Genomic DNA, 12,132 nt, shown 5'->3' on the forward strand with positions numbered 1-12,132 from the left:
AACAATGCCAAACGCGACGTCAAACCCACAACAACATCGACACGCAACGACGCAGCAATGCGGGCAGGCAATTGCGCTATTAAACTCCGCGTTTAATGACCACCGAACGATGATAATGAACAATGTGAAAGATGTACAACATTAACAGCTGGAGCGTTATTCAGAGGCACTCACCACCAACAACGGGGGGGGGGTGTGTGGGGGGCCCTGACAGAGCGGAGCCGCCGAGCTCCACCGCTGCAGCCGCGGACCCCCGCGGGGCGGAGCCTACTTGGACTCGCCCACACCTCCGAAGCCGTCTCGGCCAATCAGCGTGCGCCTGCTGTTTGGGGTTGCGACGCAGCAGCCAATCGGAGGCTTCTGTTTTGTCTCTCGCGCGGAAGATTGTTGTTGGGTGGGCGGGGCTAGAGGGTGGGCGGGGCCAGAGGGTGGGCGGGGCTAGAAGGTGGGCGGGGCTAGAGGGTGGGCGGGGCCAGAGGGTGGGCGGGGCCAGAGGGTGGGCGGGGCCAGAGGGTGGGCGGGGCCAGATGGTGGGCGGGGCCAGAGGGTGGGCGGGGCCAGAGGGTGGGCGGGGCCAGAGGGCTCGGGGGGGGGGGGGGACTGTACCAAGTGTGGACGTTGATTGACATTTGCCTGCGGTTTGTTGTTTTTGTATTATTTTACAGCGGAGAAAATATTATTGGCTCAATATGCATCCTCGATAATGAGCATTAAATGTCGACTAATAATTGTAGCCGTAGTATATAATTTCTTAAAATTCACCTGCCGTGCGATAATTTACAACGCGGGCTGTCGAGGGGTTTAATATTTAGCATTGGTACATTCCGAGCGACTTGATTGTTTTTCCCAGTCTGCATAGGCAAGCCCCCCCCCCCCTCTCCCACCACACACGCGCACGGACCTATGGCGCGATTGGCCAATCACAGAGCGGGGGGCAACGGTCGCTGCCTATGCGCGCCAGCAAATACAAAAGGGTCCCGATTCGCATCGTCGATGCCACTTGGGTCAGATTGCCAACCGCGACGACGCGAGCAACCGGCGGCCATCTTACGTGAGGAGAAAGGGGGGGAGGGGAGGAATGGGGGGAGGGGGGGGGGAAATGGAGGGTGGGAGGGGGGGGGGGGGAATGGGGTGGGAGGGGGGGGGGGGAATGAGGGGGGAGGGGGGGAGGGGGGAGGGGGGGGGGAGGGGGGAGGGGGGGGGGGTGGAGGGGGGGGAGGGGTGGAGGGGGGGGGGGGGGGGGAGGGGGGGGAGGGGGGGGGGGGGGGGAAGGGGGGGAGGGGGGGGAGGGGGGGGGGGGGGGGGGAGGGGGGGGGGGGGAGGGGGGGGGGGGGGGGGGGGGGAGGGGGGGGAGGGGGGAGGGGGGGGGGGGAGGGGGGAGGGGGGGGGGAGGGGGGAGGGGGGGGGAGGGGGGAGGGGGGGGGGAGGGGGGAGGGGGGGGGGGAGGGGGGAGGGGGGGGGAGGGGGGGAGGGGGGGGGGGGTGGAGGGGGGGGGAGGGGGGGGGGAGGGGGGAGGGGGGGGGGGTGGAGGGGGGGAGGGGGGAGGGGGGGGGGGGGGAGGGGGGGGGAGGGGGGAGGGGGGGGAGGGGGGGGGGGGGAGGGGGGGGGGGAGGGGGGGGGGGGGAGGGTGGAGGGGGGGGGGAGGGGGAGGGGGGGGTGGGGGGGGGGGGGAGGGGGGGGGGAGGGGGGGAGGGGGGGGGGGGGGAGGGGAGGGGGAGGGAGGGGGGGGAGGGGGGGGGGGGGGAGGGGGGGGGAGGGGGGGGAGGGGGGGAGGGGGGGGGGGGGGGGGAGGGGGGGGGGAGGGGGGGGGGGGGGGGGGGGGAGGGGGGGGGGGGGGGGGGGGGGGGGGGGGGGGGGGGGGGGGGGGGGGGGGGGGGGGGGGGGGGGGAGGGGGAGGAGGGAGAGGGGGGGGAGGGGGGGGGGGGGGAGGGGGGGGGGGGGGGGGGGAGGGGGGGGGGGGTGGAGGGGGGTGGAGGGGGTGGGGAGGGGGTGAGGGGGGGGGGGGGAGGGGGGGGGATGGGGGGAGGGGGGGGGGGAGGGGGGGGGGGGGAGGTGGGGAGGGGGGGGGACGGGGGGGGGGGAGGGGAGGGGGGGGAGGGGGGGGGGAGGGGGGAGGGGGGGAGGGGGGAGGGGGGGGGGAGGGGGGAGGGGGGGAGGGTGGAGGGGGGGGGGGGGGGGAGTGGGGGGGGGGGGGAAGGGGGGGAGGGGGGGGGAGGGGGGGGAGGGGGGGGAGGGGGGGGGGGGGGAGGGGGGGGAGGGGGGGAGGGGGGGGAAGGGGGGAGGGGGGGGGGGGGGGAGGGGGGGGGGGGGGGGGGGGGGAGAGGGGGGGGAGGGGGGGGGGGGGAGGGGGGGGAGAGGGGGGGGGGGGGGAGGGGGGGGGAAGGGGGGGGGGGAGGGGGGGGGAGGGGGGGAGGGGGGATGGGGGGGAGGGGGAGGGGGGGGGGAGGGGGGAGGGGGGGGGGAGGGGGGGGGGGGGGAGGGGGGGAGGGGGGGGGGGGGGGGGGGGGGAGGGGGGGGAGGGGGGGGAGGGGGGGGGAGGGGGGAGAGGGGGGGGAGGGGGGAGGGGGGGAATGGGGGGGAGGGGGGGGAGGGGGGGGAGGGGGGGATGGGGGGAGGGAGGGGGGAATGGGGGGGAGGGAGGGGGAATGGGGGGGAGGGAGGGGGGAATGGGGGGGAGGGAGGGGGAATGGGGGGGAGGGAGGGGGGCAATGGGGGGAGGGAGGGGCATGGGGGAGGGAGGGGGAATGGGGGGGAGGGAGGGGGGAATGGGGGGGAGAGGGGGGAAGGGTGAGGGGAGGAGGGGTAGGGGGTGCATGACGACGTTCGTGAGCGAGCAGCTCTGTTTGGGGAGGGGGTCAATTTGCTTCTGCCCCTCACCAAGATGGCTGGCGCCTTGCTCGTGCGGCTTCCGGGTCGAGGAGGAGGAGGAGTGGAGTGGGGAAGGGGGAGGAGTGAAGACGACGCCTGGAAGTCTGCGTCTCTGCCGCCGATCGCTCCGGACATTTTGCGACCGTGTGGAGGCGGCGAGAGCCGCGATTATTATAGTTGTTGTTGTTGTTCGCGAGACGGGAGCTGTTTGTTGTCGTTGTGACCCACGACACGAGGTAAGTCTCGCGTATTGGCCGGGCTGCGCGTGGTTGAGAGACTCAGTGGCGGCGATGGCGGTGACGCTGTAAGACGCCGGACTTGTCGTTTGTGTTGCGACCAGGAGAAGCAGGTGAGGAGGAGGTGAAGGAGAAGGAAGGAGCGTGAGGGAAGGTCGAGAGAGGAGCCCTGCAGAACGACGCGGAGGAGGACATCGTCGGACCGGGACGCGGGAAGAGGCGGCGGCGGAGGCAGATTTGTAACGAGGTGTTGAAGAAAGAGGCGCAGATTGAACGGGGGAGGAAGACGTGGAAGGAAGAGGAGGAAGGAGGAGGAGGAAGGAAGAGGAGAGAGGGGAAGGAAGGAAGATAAGGAAGGAAGAGGACGCCAGGAAGGAGGAGGCGGGGAAAGGTGTCGGAGTTGTAGGAGGGGGACGTGAAAGCAGGAGGAGAAACAGGATTTGCAAGGAGGTCGTGTGAGTAGCAGGCAGTGAATGGTGGAATAGATCAACACTCCACCACCGCACTCCACCACCACACATCACCACACTCCACCACCACCACCGCACTCCACCACCACCACCACACACCACCACACACAACCACCACCACCGCACTCCACCACCACACTCCACCGCACACCACCACCACCACACTCCACCGCACACCACCACAACCACCACACAGAACCACCACCACCACAACCACCACACACAACCACCACCACCACACACAACCACCACACTCCACCACCACACTCCACCACCACCGCACTCCACCACCACCGCACTCCACCACCACCGCCACGATGCCGCTGGTGCACCGGGTCCTCTTCACGTGGCTCTTCACCATGTCCTTCCTGGTTCTCGCCGTGCTCAAGCTGGACGGCCGCGTCAGCTGGAACTGGTTCCTCGTGTTCGTGCCCCTCTGGATCTTCGACACGGCCCTTCTCGTCATGCTGGCCGTGCGAATCGTGAGCCACTGCCGCACTGGCCACGACCAGGCCGACGTGACACTGCGCAAGAAGGCGTGGTACCTGGTGGCCGTGCTGCTCAAGCTCGCGTTCCTGCTAGCCGTGTGCGTCTGGCTGCAGTCGCCGGCCTCCGCTCCGCTCTACTTCCTCTTCGTGCCCCTCTGGTTGCTGCTGCTGGGCGCTGCAGCAGACCTGGGCCACCACGTGTTCTGGGTGCTCGTCTAGTAGCAAGGCGGTGGTGGTGTGGGTGTTGAACTGGGATGGAGGCCACCACGTGTTCTGGGTGCTCGTCTAGTAGCAAGGTGGTGGTGGTGGGTGTTGAGCTGGGATGGAGGCCACCACGTGTTCTGGGTGCTCGTCTAGGAGCAAGGCTGCGGTGGGTGTTGTTGAGCTGGGATGGAGGTCACCACGTGTTCTGGGTGCTCGTCTAGGAGCAAGGTGGTGGTGGTGTGGGTGTTGAGCTGGGATGGAGGCCACCACGTGTTCTAGGTGCTCGTCTAGTAGCAAGGCTGCGGTGGGTGTTGTTGAGCTGGGATGGAGGCCACCACGTGTTCTGGGTGCTCGTCTAGTAGCAAGGCGGTGGTGGTGGGTGTTGAGCTGGGATGGAGGTGGAGAGAATTGCGAGGCAGTGTAAACACGCGTGCACGGGGATGATGTTAAGGCGAATGCATTTCGGGTGGTCACGCGCTAACAGTCAACTCGACCAGCAGCTATCTCGGTTGTTAATTCGACTGTCAACAAGAGACTCAAAACGACACTCCGCTACAACACGTGTGTGTTGTAGCACAACACCAAAAGCTAACAACCCACGCAAACCACTAACCACTCAACCAGCCAAAAACACAACGCACTCGATGAATACACTCGGGACAACACAATTCGGCTCAATCATCAACACACTCAAACCAACCCACATAACTATCTCACCCAATCAGCAATCCACCGAATTGCCAACCTATCCATTAACCAGCTGAATGGTGAATGCGGGCCATCTCGTCCGAAACTCCAACCTACCCAGCAGCGGCAGTGAAGACGATATCCGAAGACGGACATCAGCTCCCCAAACAGACATTCGTAAACCCACACACACACAGGAGCGTGGAACGAGACATTTGAAAACAACTTCGCTCCAAAACCATCATTTATCATAGACACTGCAGATTGTGCTGTATACGGAGGCGTTTTCTCCCGAACCAACGCTTCCATTTCGGCAAGCAGTCGCTTTGGTTGCCTCCCGGCTGCCATCTCCCGTCCTCTGGTCACCCAGCCATGAGCATGGGACTTGACATTTCGTGTGGAGGAAGGCTCTGCTTCCACCCGTGGGAATTGGAGAGGAATCATGTCTGCGAACAACGTTCCGTCATCGGGGACACGAGGGTAAATACACAATGTGGGGCTGTGTGTGCCTTCTGGCTGGGTTCGGATACTACACATCTGTGCATGGTGTTGTACGGTGGTGGGAAAAACTCCGCGTGTTAAAATGTAAATCCACTGCAGGCTCAATATCAACGATCAACAAATTGTGTTTTACTTCCAATAACGTAATTTTTCTCCACTGCGGAATCTGCCTTACTGTGCTTTTTTCATTCAATCCTGCCCTGGCCATCATTCTCCACTCCACAGTCATTCATATCCTGATTTAACGTTTCGAACCACACTTATATATATGCCTTTCGGTTGGTGCCCTGGTGTTTTTATTCCATCTCCACTCGATACGCTTTTTTTGTCTTATGTCCTCGTCATCTAAGTATAAACGTGGTTTCATATCGTCTTAAGGGAGGCAGCACGTACACAATTGTTGAAATTTGGATCTCCATTTGTACATTCGCTTTTACACCATTGATAATTTCTGCTCCGTTTGGATATTGAGGTGGTTTTGGGATTCCAGAACTACTGGTGGGGTCCAACTCCCCTCGTGGCTGATGGCATTAAGGCAGCTTCGAGTACTTATTTAAATTAATTCTCCTATGTTGGTGGCAACTGGAGAATGAATAGTTGGTAGTGCAGTCGTCTGGAATTATGTTTATATTAAACTGCTGTCAGTCAATTTCAGCTGTGCTATAGCAAAGCAGTCAGATTTATCATTCCTGGGATCATAGATATTCAGGTCCAGTTTGCGAACATTTAAACCATCAAATACATTATTTTGTAAGGTTTTGCATTGAAAAAGGTCCATCACACTTATACAATTTTCAATACAACTGTGGATGGGAAGGTTGACCTTAATGAAGATCTAAACAATTACGACCGTATAAACCAAAGCATTGCAGAATATTAGACCCCATTGAAATATACTACTGTAGCTCTGGATTTTTGTTCCTCCGAATTGACTTTGAAATGTTAACTTTTCCCCTTGGCCTTGTGTGATCGTGGTGTAGGTGGCTGGATGCCAACAAGCAGACATTACCACTGCCGACTTCCAGCACAGGCAGGCACCGAAGCCTGGGCTCGCACATCCACGTGGCACGAGACCACAACGGGTCTCGGATGTCTCCAGTCTGTCCAGGGCCAGCGGGCATGAGACACGAGAAAGACTGATGGTTTCGAGGAGGCGCGCCGGTAAACTTGCTAAGCGTGTGGTGGAAAGACTTGTTCAATCCAACTGGACTTGGCCCAGACGTGTAGATTTCCTGGACTGTGTTAGCTGGTAGTCTGCGCTGCCGGACAAGTGTTACAGAGCCTCCTTGATGGCAAGTTAGACATGAAAGTCATATGGCACTGCAAGGGCCATTTAAAGAACTGCAGTGCTCACACACCAATGCAGGCTTAATGCACACAAGCATTGGTCTAATCTACAGTCACATGTTTAAGGAATGATAGGACTGCTCTAGCTTAAAGGTGAAACCAATCGTTGGGCATGGTTTTGTTCACGTGGTGATCCTACCAGGGCACCGGTTTCTTTAAGGAACTTTACAATTATCTACTCATCTATGATGAGAATTGCTTGTATGCCATACACCTGCCGAGCTGTCATGTGCATGTTTGCATCTAAACATTGCAGAAGCACAGTATAAGTTTGTTTAGAGCTGTTATGGGGCTGAATGGTGCACCAGAATTTAAATTGAGACGAAGGCTTGTGGTATGGTAGAGGGGCATTTGTGCAATGATTTATGAAGTGTGTAGCGTTGAGTATTTGAATGTTGCGTTGTTTGTTAATCTTTGCAACCGTGGTACCTGTTGTATATTTGTTTTTGACAATGTATACTTGGCATTGTAATTCCATTTACATTCAAGCTCACTTGGTTAATAAAGCTAATACAAATTGTTGGTGTTTGGATTAAGTATTTTACATTTTAAATGTTTACATTTTGCATAAGTATAAGACAAGCTTTACTCATTGAAAAATTGCTGCAGTAGTAAGCTGCATGCATTCATTGGCTTTGGTGTAAAGAGCACCCTCAAATGGTGGTTTCATGCTATGGAAATGTCCATGCAGATGGGACAAAAAATGTATGTTGACAGGTGAGGCTCAGGATCAGCACGGGCAGAGACAAAGTCTGAACCATTCTGTAAAGTGACCGACAACCCTTAACCTTCACACCATTCCATTTTGCACACTTCATTTTTCAAACCGCCAAGTTTAAATTCGCCTAAAAAAATATCACTAACATGCAAAAGATAGAGAGATAAGTGTTGTTCAACAGCGACTTCAAATAACGCAAAACTAACGGCCGTTCATAGCGCTTAAATACAACGCAATTCCAGGTGTACATTGGAAACTAAGATTTATTTATGCAAAATAGATTGATACAAAAACTTAAGACAATACAAAGGGGAAACCAAAGTGGAGCTGTAGATTGAATGAGACATGAGTCACTGATGGGGCTGGTCTGCCTACAAAGCCAGCTGCAGAGCAAATGAAGCTAATGTGACTCGATAACTACTCGCCCCCAAGTGGGGGACCCCCCCACCCCACCCCACTAGGGGGCTACATCAGCACACAAAACTGGTGTTTTAAAAACGTTAACCTTCGAGACCGGCGATTGGAGGGGGAGGCCAAGTGCCACTCAATTAGTCGATCGCGCGCAACATTGTTGGCGTGCCCGAGGTCGGTGCAATAAAACTGAAAAGCAAGAGGGGGGGGCGGGGGGGAAAGACTGCAAATTTACACGCAAAGACCGTTTTGCACGCGCGGGTCCTGCTTACCCTCGAACTAGCCCTGAAAATTCCCACGTTTACGCACCGTAATACTAACGCTAGGATATTCTAGTGGACTACAAAAGCTCAGTTGTTACCAAAAAAACTAATGTTAAAAGAACTTTAAAAAAAAAACAGTAATTTTTTTTACATTTCATTGAAAAGGCTTTGTACATCGAAGCTTAAAATGTGGCATTGGGTTTTGCAGAAGCGGATGAAACAGATGGCAGCAATTAGCAAAAGACATGACACTATTTTGTTGAATTGTCTAAGTATAACTTTAAAAAAGTTACATCCATTCACAGACTCATGTTAAAGTTTGTATCGTGAGTGTACAACGTTGTTATCCGATAATTCACAACAGCTGCACCGACATTCAATAAAATTGCCACATTTCTAAAAGCCTAAGGTAACAAGATCTAATATTCCTTTAGGAAACACAGAGCATGCACTTAAATACATTAAGCCCCAGATCCATTTTTATCACAAGAAACCTGCCCTTCATAATTCTCTTCATAGGTTTACAAACTGAATTCATGCACTTTTTAATATATTCATATACGGCTTATATGCTGTAAACAGTTTTGTATAAATATACAGCTGCCAACCTTATTTTATGAGATTGTGAAAATCCCCAATAAATATGCAGTTTATAATCAATAGTATTGATAAAAAATCATTAACGAGATTTTACTGAGGTTGGCTGCGCTATGTACAAATGGGGTTGGCCGTTGTATCAGACTTGTGTGTTCACAGCACTGCAGGTGTACAAACAGCTGTCCAAAAACAAATCGATACAAGTTTGACTTTAAATAAATGGGAAAAATACTCGTTACACTTGGCAATCGAAACCTTGGTGGTTTGCCCATGGAAAATATGGTTTAGATTATGAAAACAAATGCAAAAAAATTCTACACATTAAAAAATTCATTTTTAAGCCGGTAAAAATTTACAAGTGCCGATTGTTGGACTTTTGTGTTAAAACAAACGCTTCCAAATGAAGTTTTAGAACAAGGGGAGGTGGGGGGCGGGGAACCACAAATCCAATAAGAATGAAAACTGGGGGCTTTCAATCCACTTGGCAAAGAGTTCTTCATCCGACTATCAATCATTTTGCCCTCCACTCAACAATGTCAACTTCAGCAACGCGTGTATTTATCATGGTCAGAGCGGCACCCGAAAGTATGGGCGACCTCCGCACAAGTCGGACCCCTCACATTCAGCTAAATATCCCAGGAGACTTGAAGATATGAGAAGCCAATGCACAAATTTAAAATTGAGAAAATAAAGTGATATTGTAGAGACGGGAGTGGCTAAGATTCTGGGAAAACAGCCAGCAAAGCCTGTCGGACCAATCACAAGCGAGTGCGAATACCATTTGAAAAGATTGGGCCAAACGTCGTGTAACACACCACTGTAGTTGCATTCTTTAGTTTACACTCTCGATCGGTATACTGCTACAAAAGTGTGCTGTTGCTTACCACTTACACCGATCCCCACTGGTTGTGGATGAAATATATGCCTGTGCCACCTTTAAAACGTGCACGCTTCTCCCTGTGGAGTGCACACGAAACTGTTCATTTGGATAACTTCAAAAGTACACATTCGGGCCTTAAAGTCTAAATGGCATTACATGAGACCGGGGAGTTCACTGCATGAAGGCTGGGGTGACGGTCTGCAGTCCACTTTGGTGTTAAATCTTAAAATGAAATTAAAACGGAATCCACCATCTTAACAGAATGCACACTGCGCAATTAACTCAACTGCTCTACAACAAAAGACTCGTGGCCACATGTTATTTTATACATCTATTGTTCGGCATATCGTTAAAAAGTCAAATTTGAGCTCCAATGAGCTACCCTGTATGAATACCATGAAGCTTTTTTTTTTATTTCAAACAGCAGCCACCCCAGCCATTCCTCATGTTCTGTGTCAAAGATCACTCAACCCTCGCGATCAGGACACAGCTGAGCAACAAGGCACTATGCTAAACAGTTATACTCGTGACTACCCAACTAACATCCTTTGGTCTCAAAGCAACACATGGAATGGGCCCCAATGTAGAAAAGCCGACACTGCTATATATAGCTTCTGGAACATTAAAGTACCACACCCACATCCGTTTGCCATCAGAGAACATGCAGAAGCCTTTCAATGACCAACGCCAGTTGAAATGTGCGTCAGCATCTCCTCCAACCTTAACCGTCCTTGGTTTTGCAGCAATTTATGAAATTAAATAATGAACATGCATGCTTTATGGCTGCGAATGGCTCATTATAGCTCAGTTTTACCGAAACCAACACGGCGTCTTAATTAAAGTCCGCCAGCTGTTCTTGCTGAGGGATTCCTCGGACAAGGGCATAAAAGCAATTGGAGGTTGTCAACATTTATTTTAACATGTTTTCTTCTTCACAGTGGGGTATCCCGACCTTAATAACGGTCAGGTTTGCTGTCCAGTGTTACCTTCGAATTCGTCCGACCATCTAAATGACCTTGAGTCATGGGCTGACCCAGAAGTTACCGTCACTCCGAAATCCGCCGTGGTATCTGCTCAGACCAATTAAAGAGTCCACCGTGGGAGTTGCAAGGTCCTGCCGTGTGCACCAAAACGTAAAGCCGCCAAAGGGCAATTTTTCTTCACAACACCAGAATGTGCGAGACTGATTTTTAAGGATTCGGATTTAAATATATTCCAGTTTTTTGGGCCAAAATAAGTCACAAAGTAATGGATATGTAGTCAACAACAATTCTATGAAATTTGGGCATAAGTCGACTTACATTAGCATAAAATATACAAAACGCATCCACATACGGCTACCATGTAAAAATGCACAAATGTATTTCTGCACTTAAATTGGAGCGTTAGCAAAACAAGATTAATGCTTTCTCTCACCAATACTTTTCCCGTGACAATTAATCTTATGCACTAACCTTATACTTTAAAAAGGTAATCAATTTCAAGGTTCTAAAACGTTCTAATGGAAGACACCACAATAATTTATTATTTCCTCGGAAATTACTCGTGGAATATTGGTCGCAGAATCGCCTTTTCTCGACAAAATTACCCTGCTCCGTTACACGCTATGGAGTAAAAACGAACGTGCAACCATTCTTTGTCCCTAACGAAGCTTTCAGTGATTAGTGCCTTCTCATAAAAGTAACAATCAACGCGTCTTGAAACACTGCAGAGCACTTTTCCCCCCTTGTTTGCTTGATTTGGTTTCATACAAAACAATCGCAACATATCAAACTGGCTCTTCATTTTTAACTACGACCCATTTAAAATGAGAACCAAACAGCATTTAGCGTGTGCAATGAGAAAAAAAAATAACAGTATTGCTATCCGGCATATAGGTTAATGGGTAACATTTTCACAAGCAAATGTTGGTGGAAAACGCAGCCCCAAACTCAAGATTATACGCATGGCTAGGTGGCACAATTCAGCATCAGCAGATCAGTTCCCGAAGTCGAAAGTTTGAGCCAATGCTTAAGTCCCAACGATGAAGCTTTGTTCTGCTTTGGAGACCACTGCCACAAACTGGCGGGGAGAATGGAAGGCTTCACGAGGTTGCGACACACCGCGGGATTCCCTGGGAAGCTGCTGTCCACGTTGCTGCATTGACCGCATATCGTTGAGCGACCCGTCTCACCAGGGTACCGGTAACGTTGGTGTCCCGCTAACGGTTGGGGTTCCATCAGGGCACGACCGCCACACACATTACTCATTGATGAAGTCCACTGCGTTAATATGAAACAGGCGAGCGGATGTGGAAGCCACACGTTATTTTTTTTGTTTTCTACCGCTCTACATTCTTACAGGGCCCTCCCCAAAAGTAATGTCGATAGGCCACTTCATGAAGGCAAACATTCTCGTCCGTGGTTTGAGCCAAAAATTATTGGACCAAGGAAACATTCAATTTTTGGACGTACTTAAAAAAC

General features: G+C 53.4%; 2 protein-coding genes across 3 annotated transcripts in view; one reads left to right on the forward strand and one right to left on the reverse strand.

Moving 5' to 3' along the window:
- Positions 1-2,983, reverse strand: part of LOC133349445 (protein PHTF2-like) — a 43,006-nt gene extending 40,023 nt beyond the window's left edge. The window contains 1 exon segment of the mRNA XM_061562894.1: positions 2,878-2,983. The gene's annotated coding sequence lies outside the window, so the exon portion shown is untranslated.
- On the forward strand, positions 2,964-7,321 carry TMEM60 (transmembrane protein 60). Of its 2 annotated transcripts, XR_009755948.1 has the most exons (3): positions 2,964-3,104; positions 3,209-5,433; positions 6,435-7,321. XR_009755948.1 is itself a non-coding variant. In XM_061562895.1 (2 exons), exon 2 carries the CDS (start codon positions 3,892-3,894, stop codon positions 4,279-4,281), a length of 390 nt encoding a protein of 129 aa, XP_061418879.1. In that variant the 5' UTR covers positions 2,964-3,104; positions 3,209-3,891; the 3' UTR covers positions 4,282-7,321. The 2 variants fall into 2 exon arrangements, 1 of the variants encoding a protein (XP_061418879.1); XM_061562895.1 differs by having other exon boundaries at positions 3,209-7,321.
- Positions 7,322-12,132: the final 4,811 nt, after the last annotated feature.

This window comes from Lethenteron reissneri, chromosome 30 (genome assembly GCF_015708825.2).
Source record: "Lethenteron reissneri isolate LAM-NWPU_2019-01 chromosome 30, ASM1570882v1, whole genome shotgun sequence".
Taxonomy (NCBI): Eukaryota; Metazoa; Chordata; class Hyperoartia; order Petromyzontiformes; family Petromyzontidae; genus Lethenteron; species Lethenteron reissneri.

Excerpts from the sequence above, each read along its gene's own strand:
- TMEM60 (XM_061562895.1), top strand. The coding sequence starts at position 3,892 with ATGCCGCTGGTGCACCGGGTCCTCTTCACGTGGCTCTTCACCATGTCC.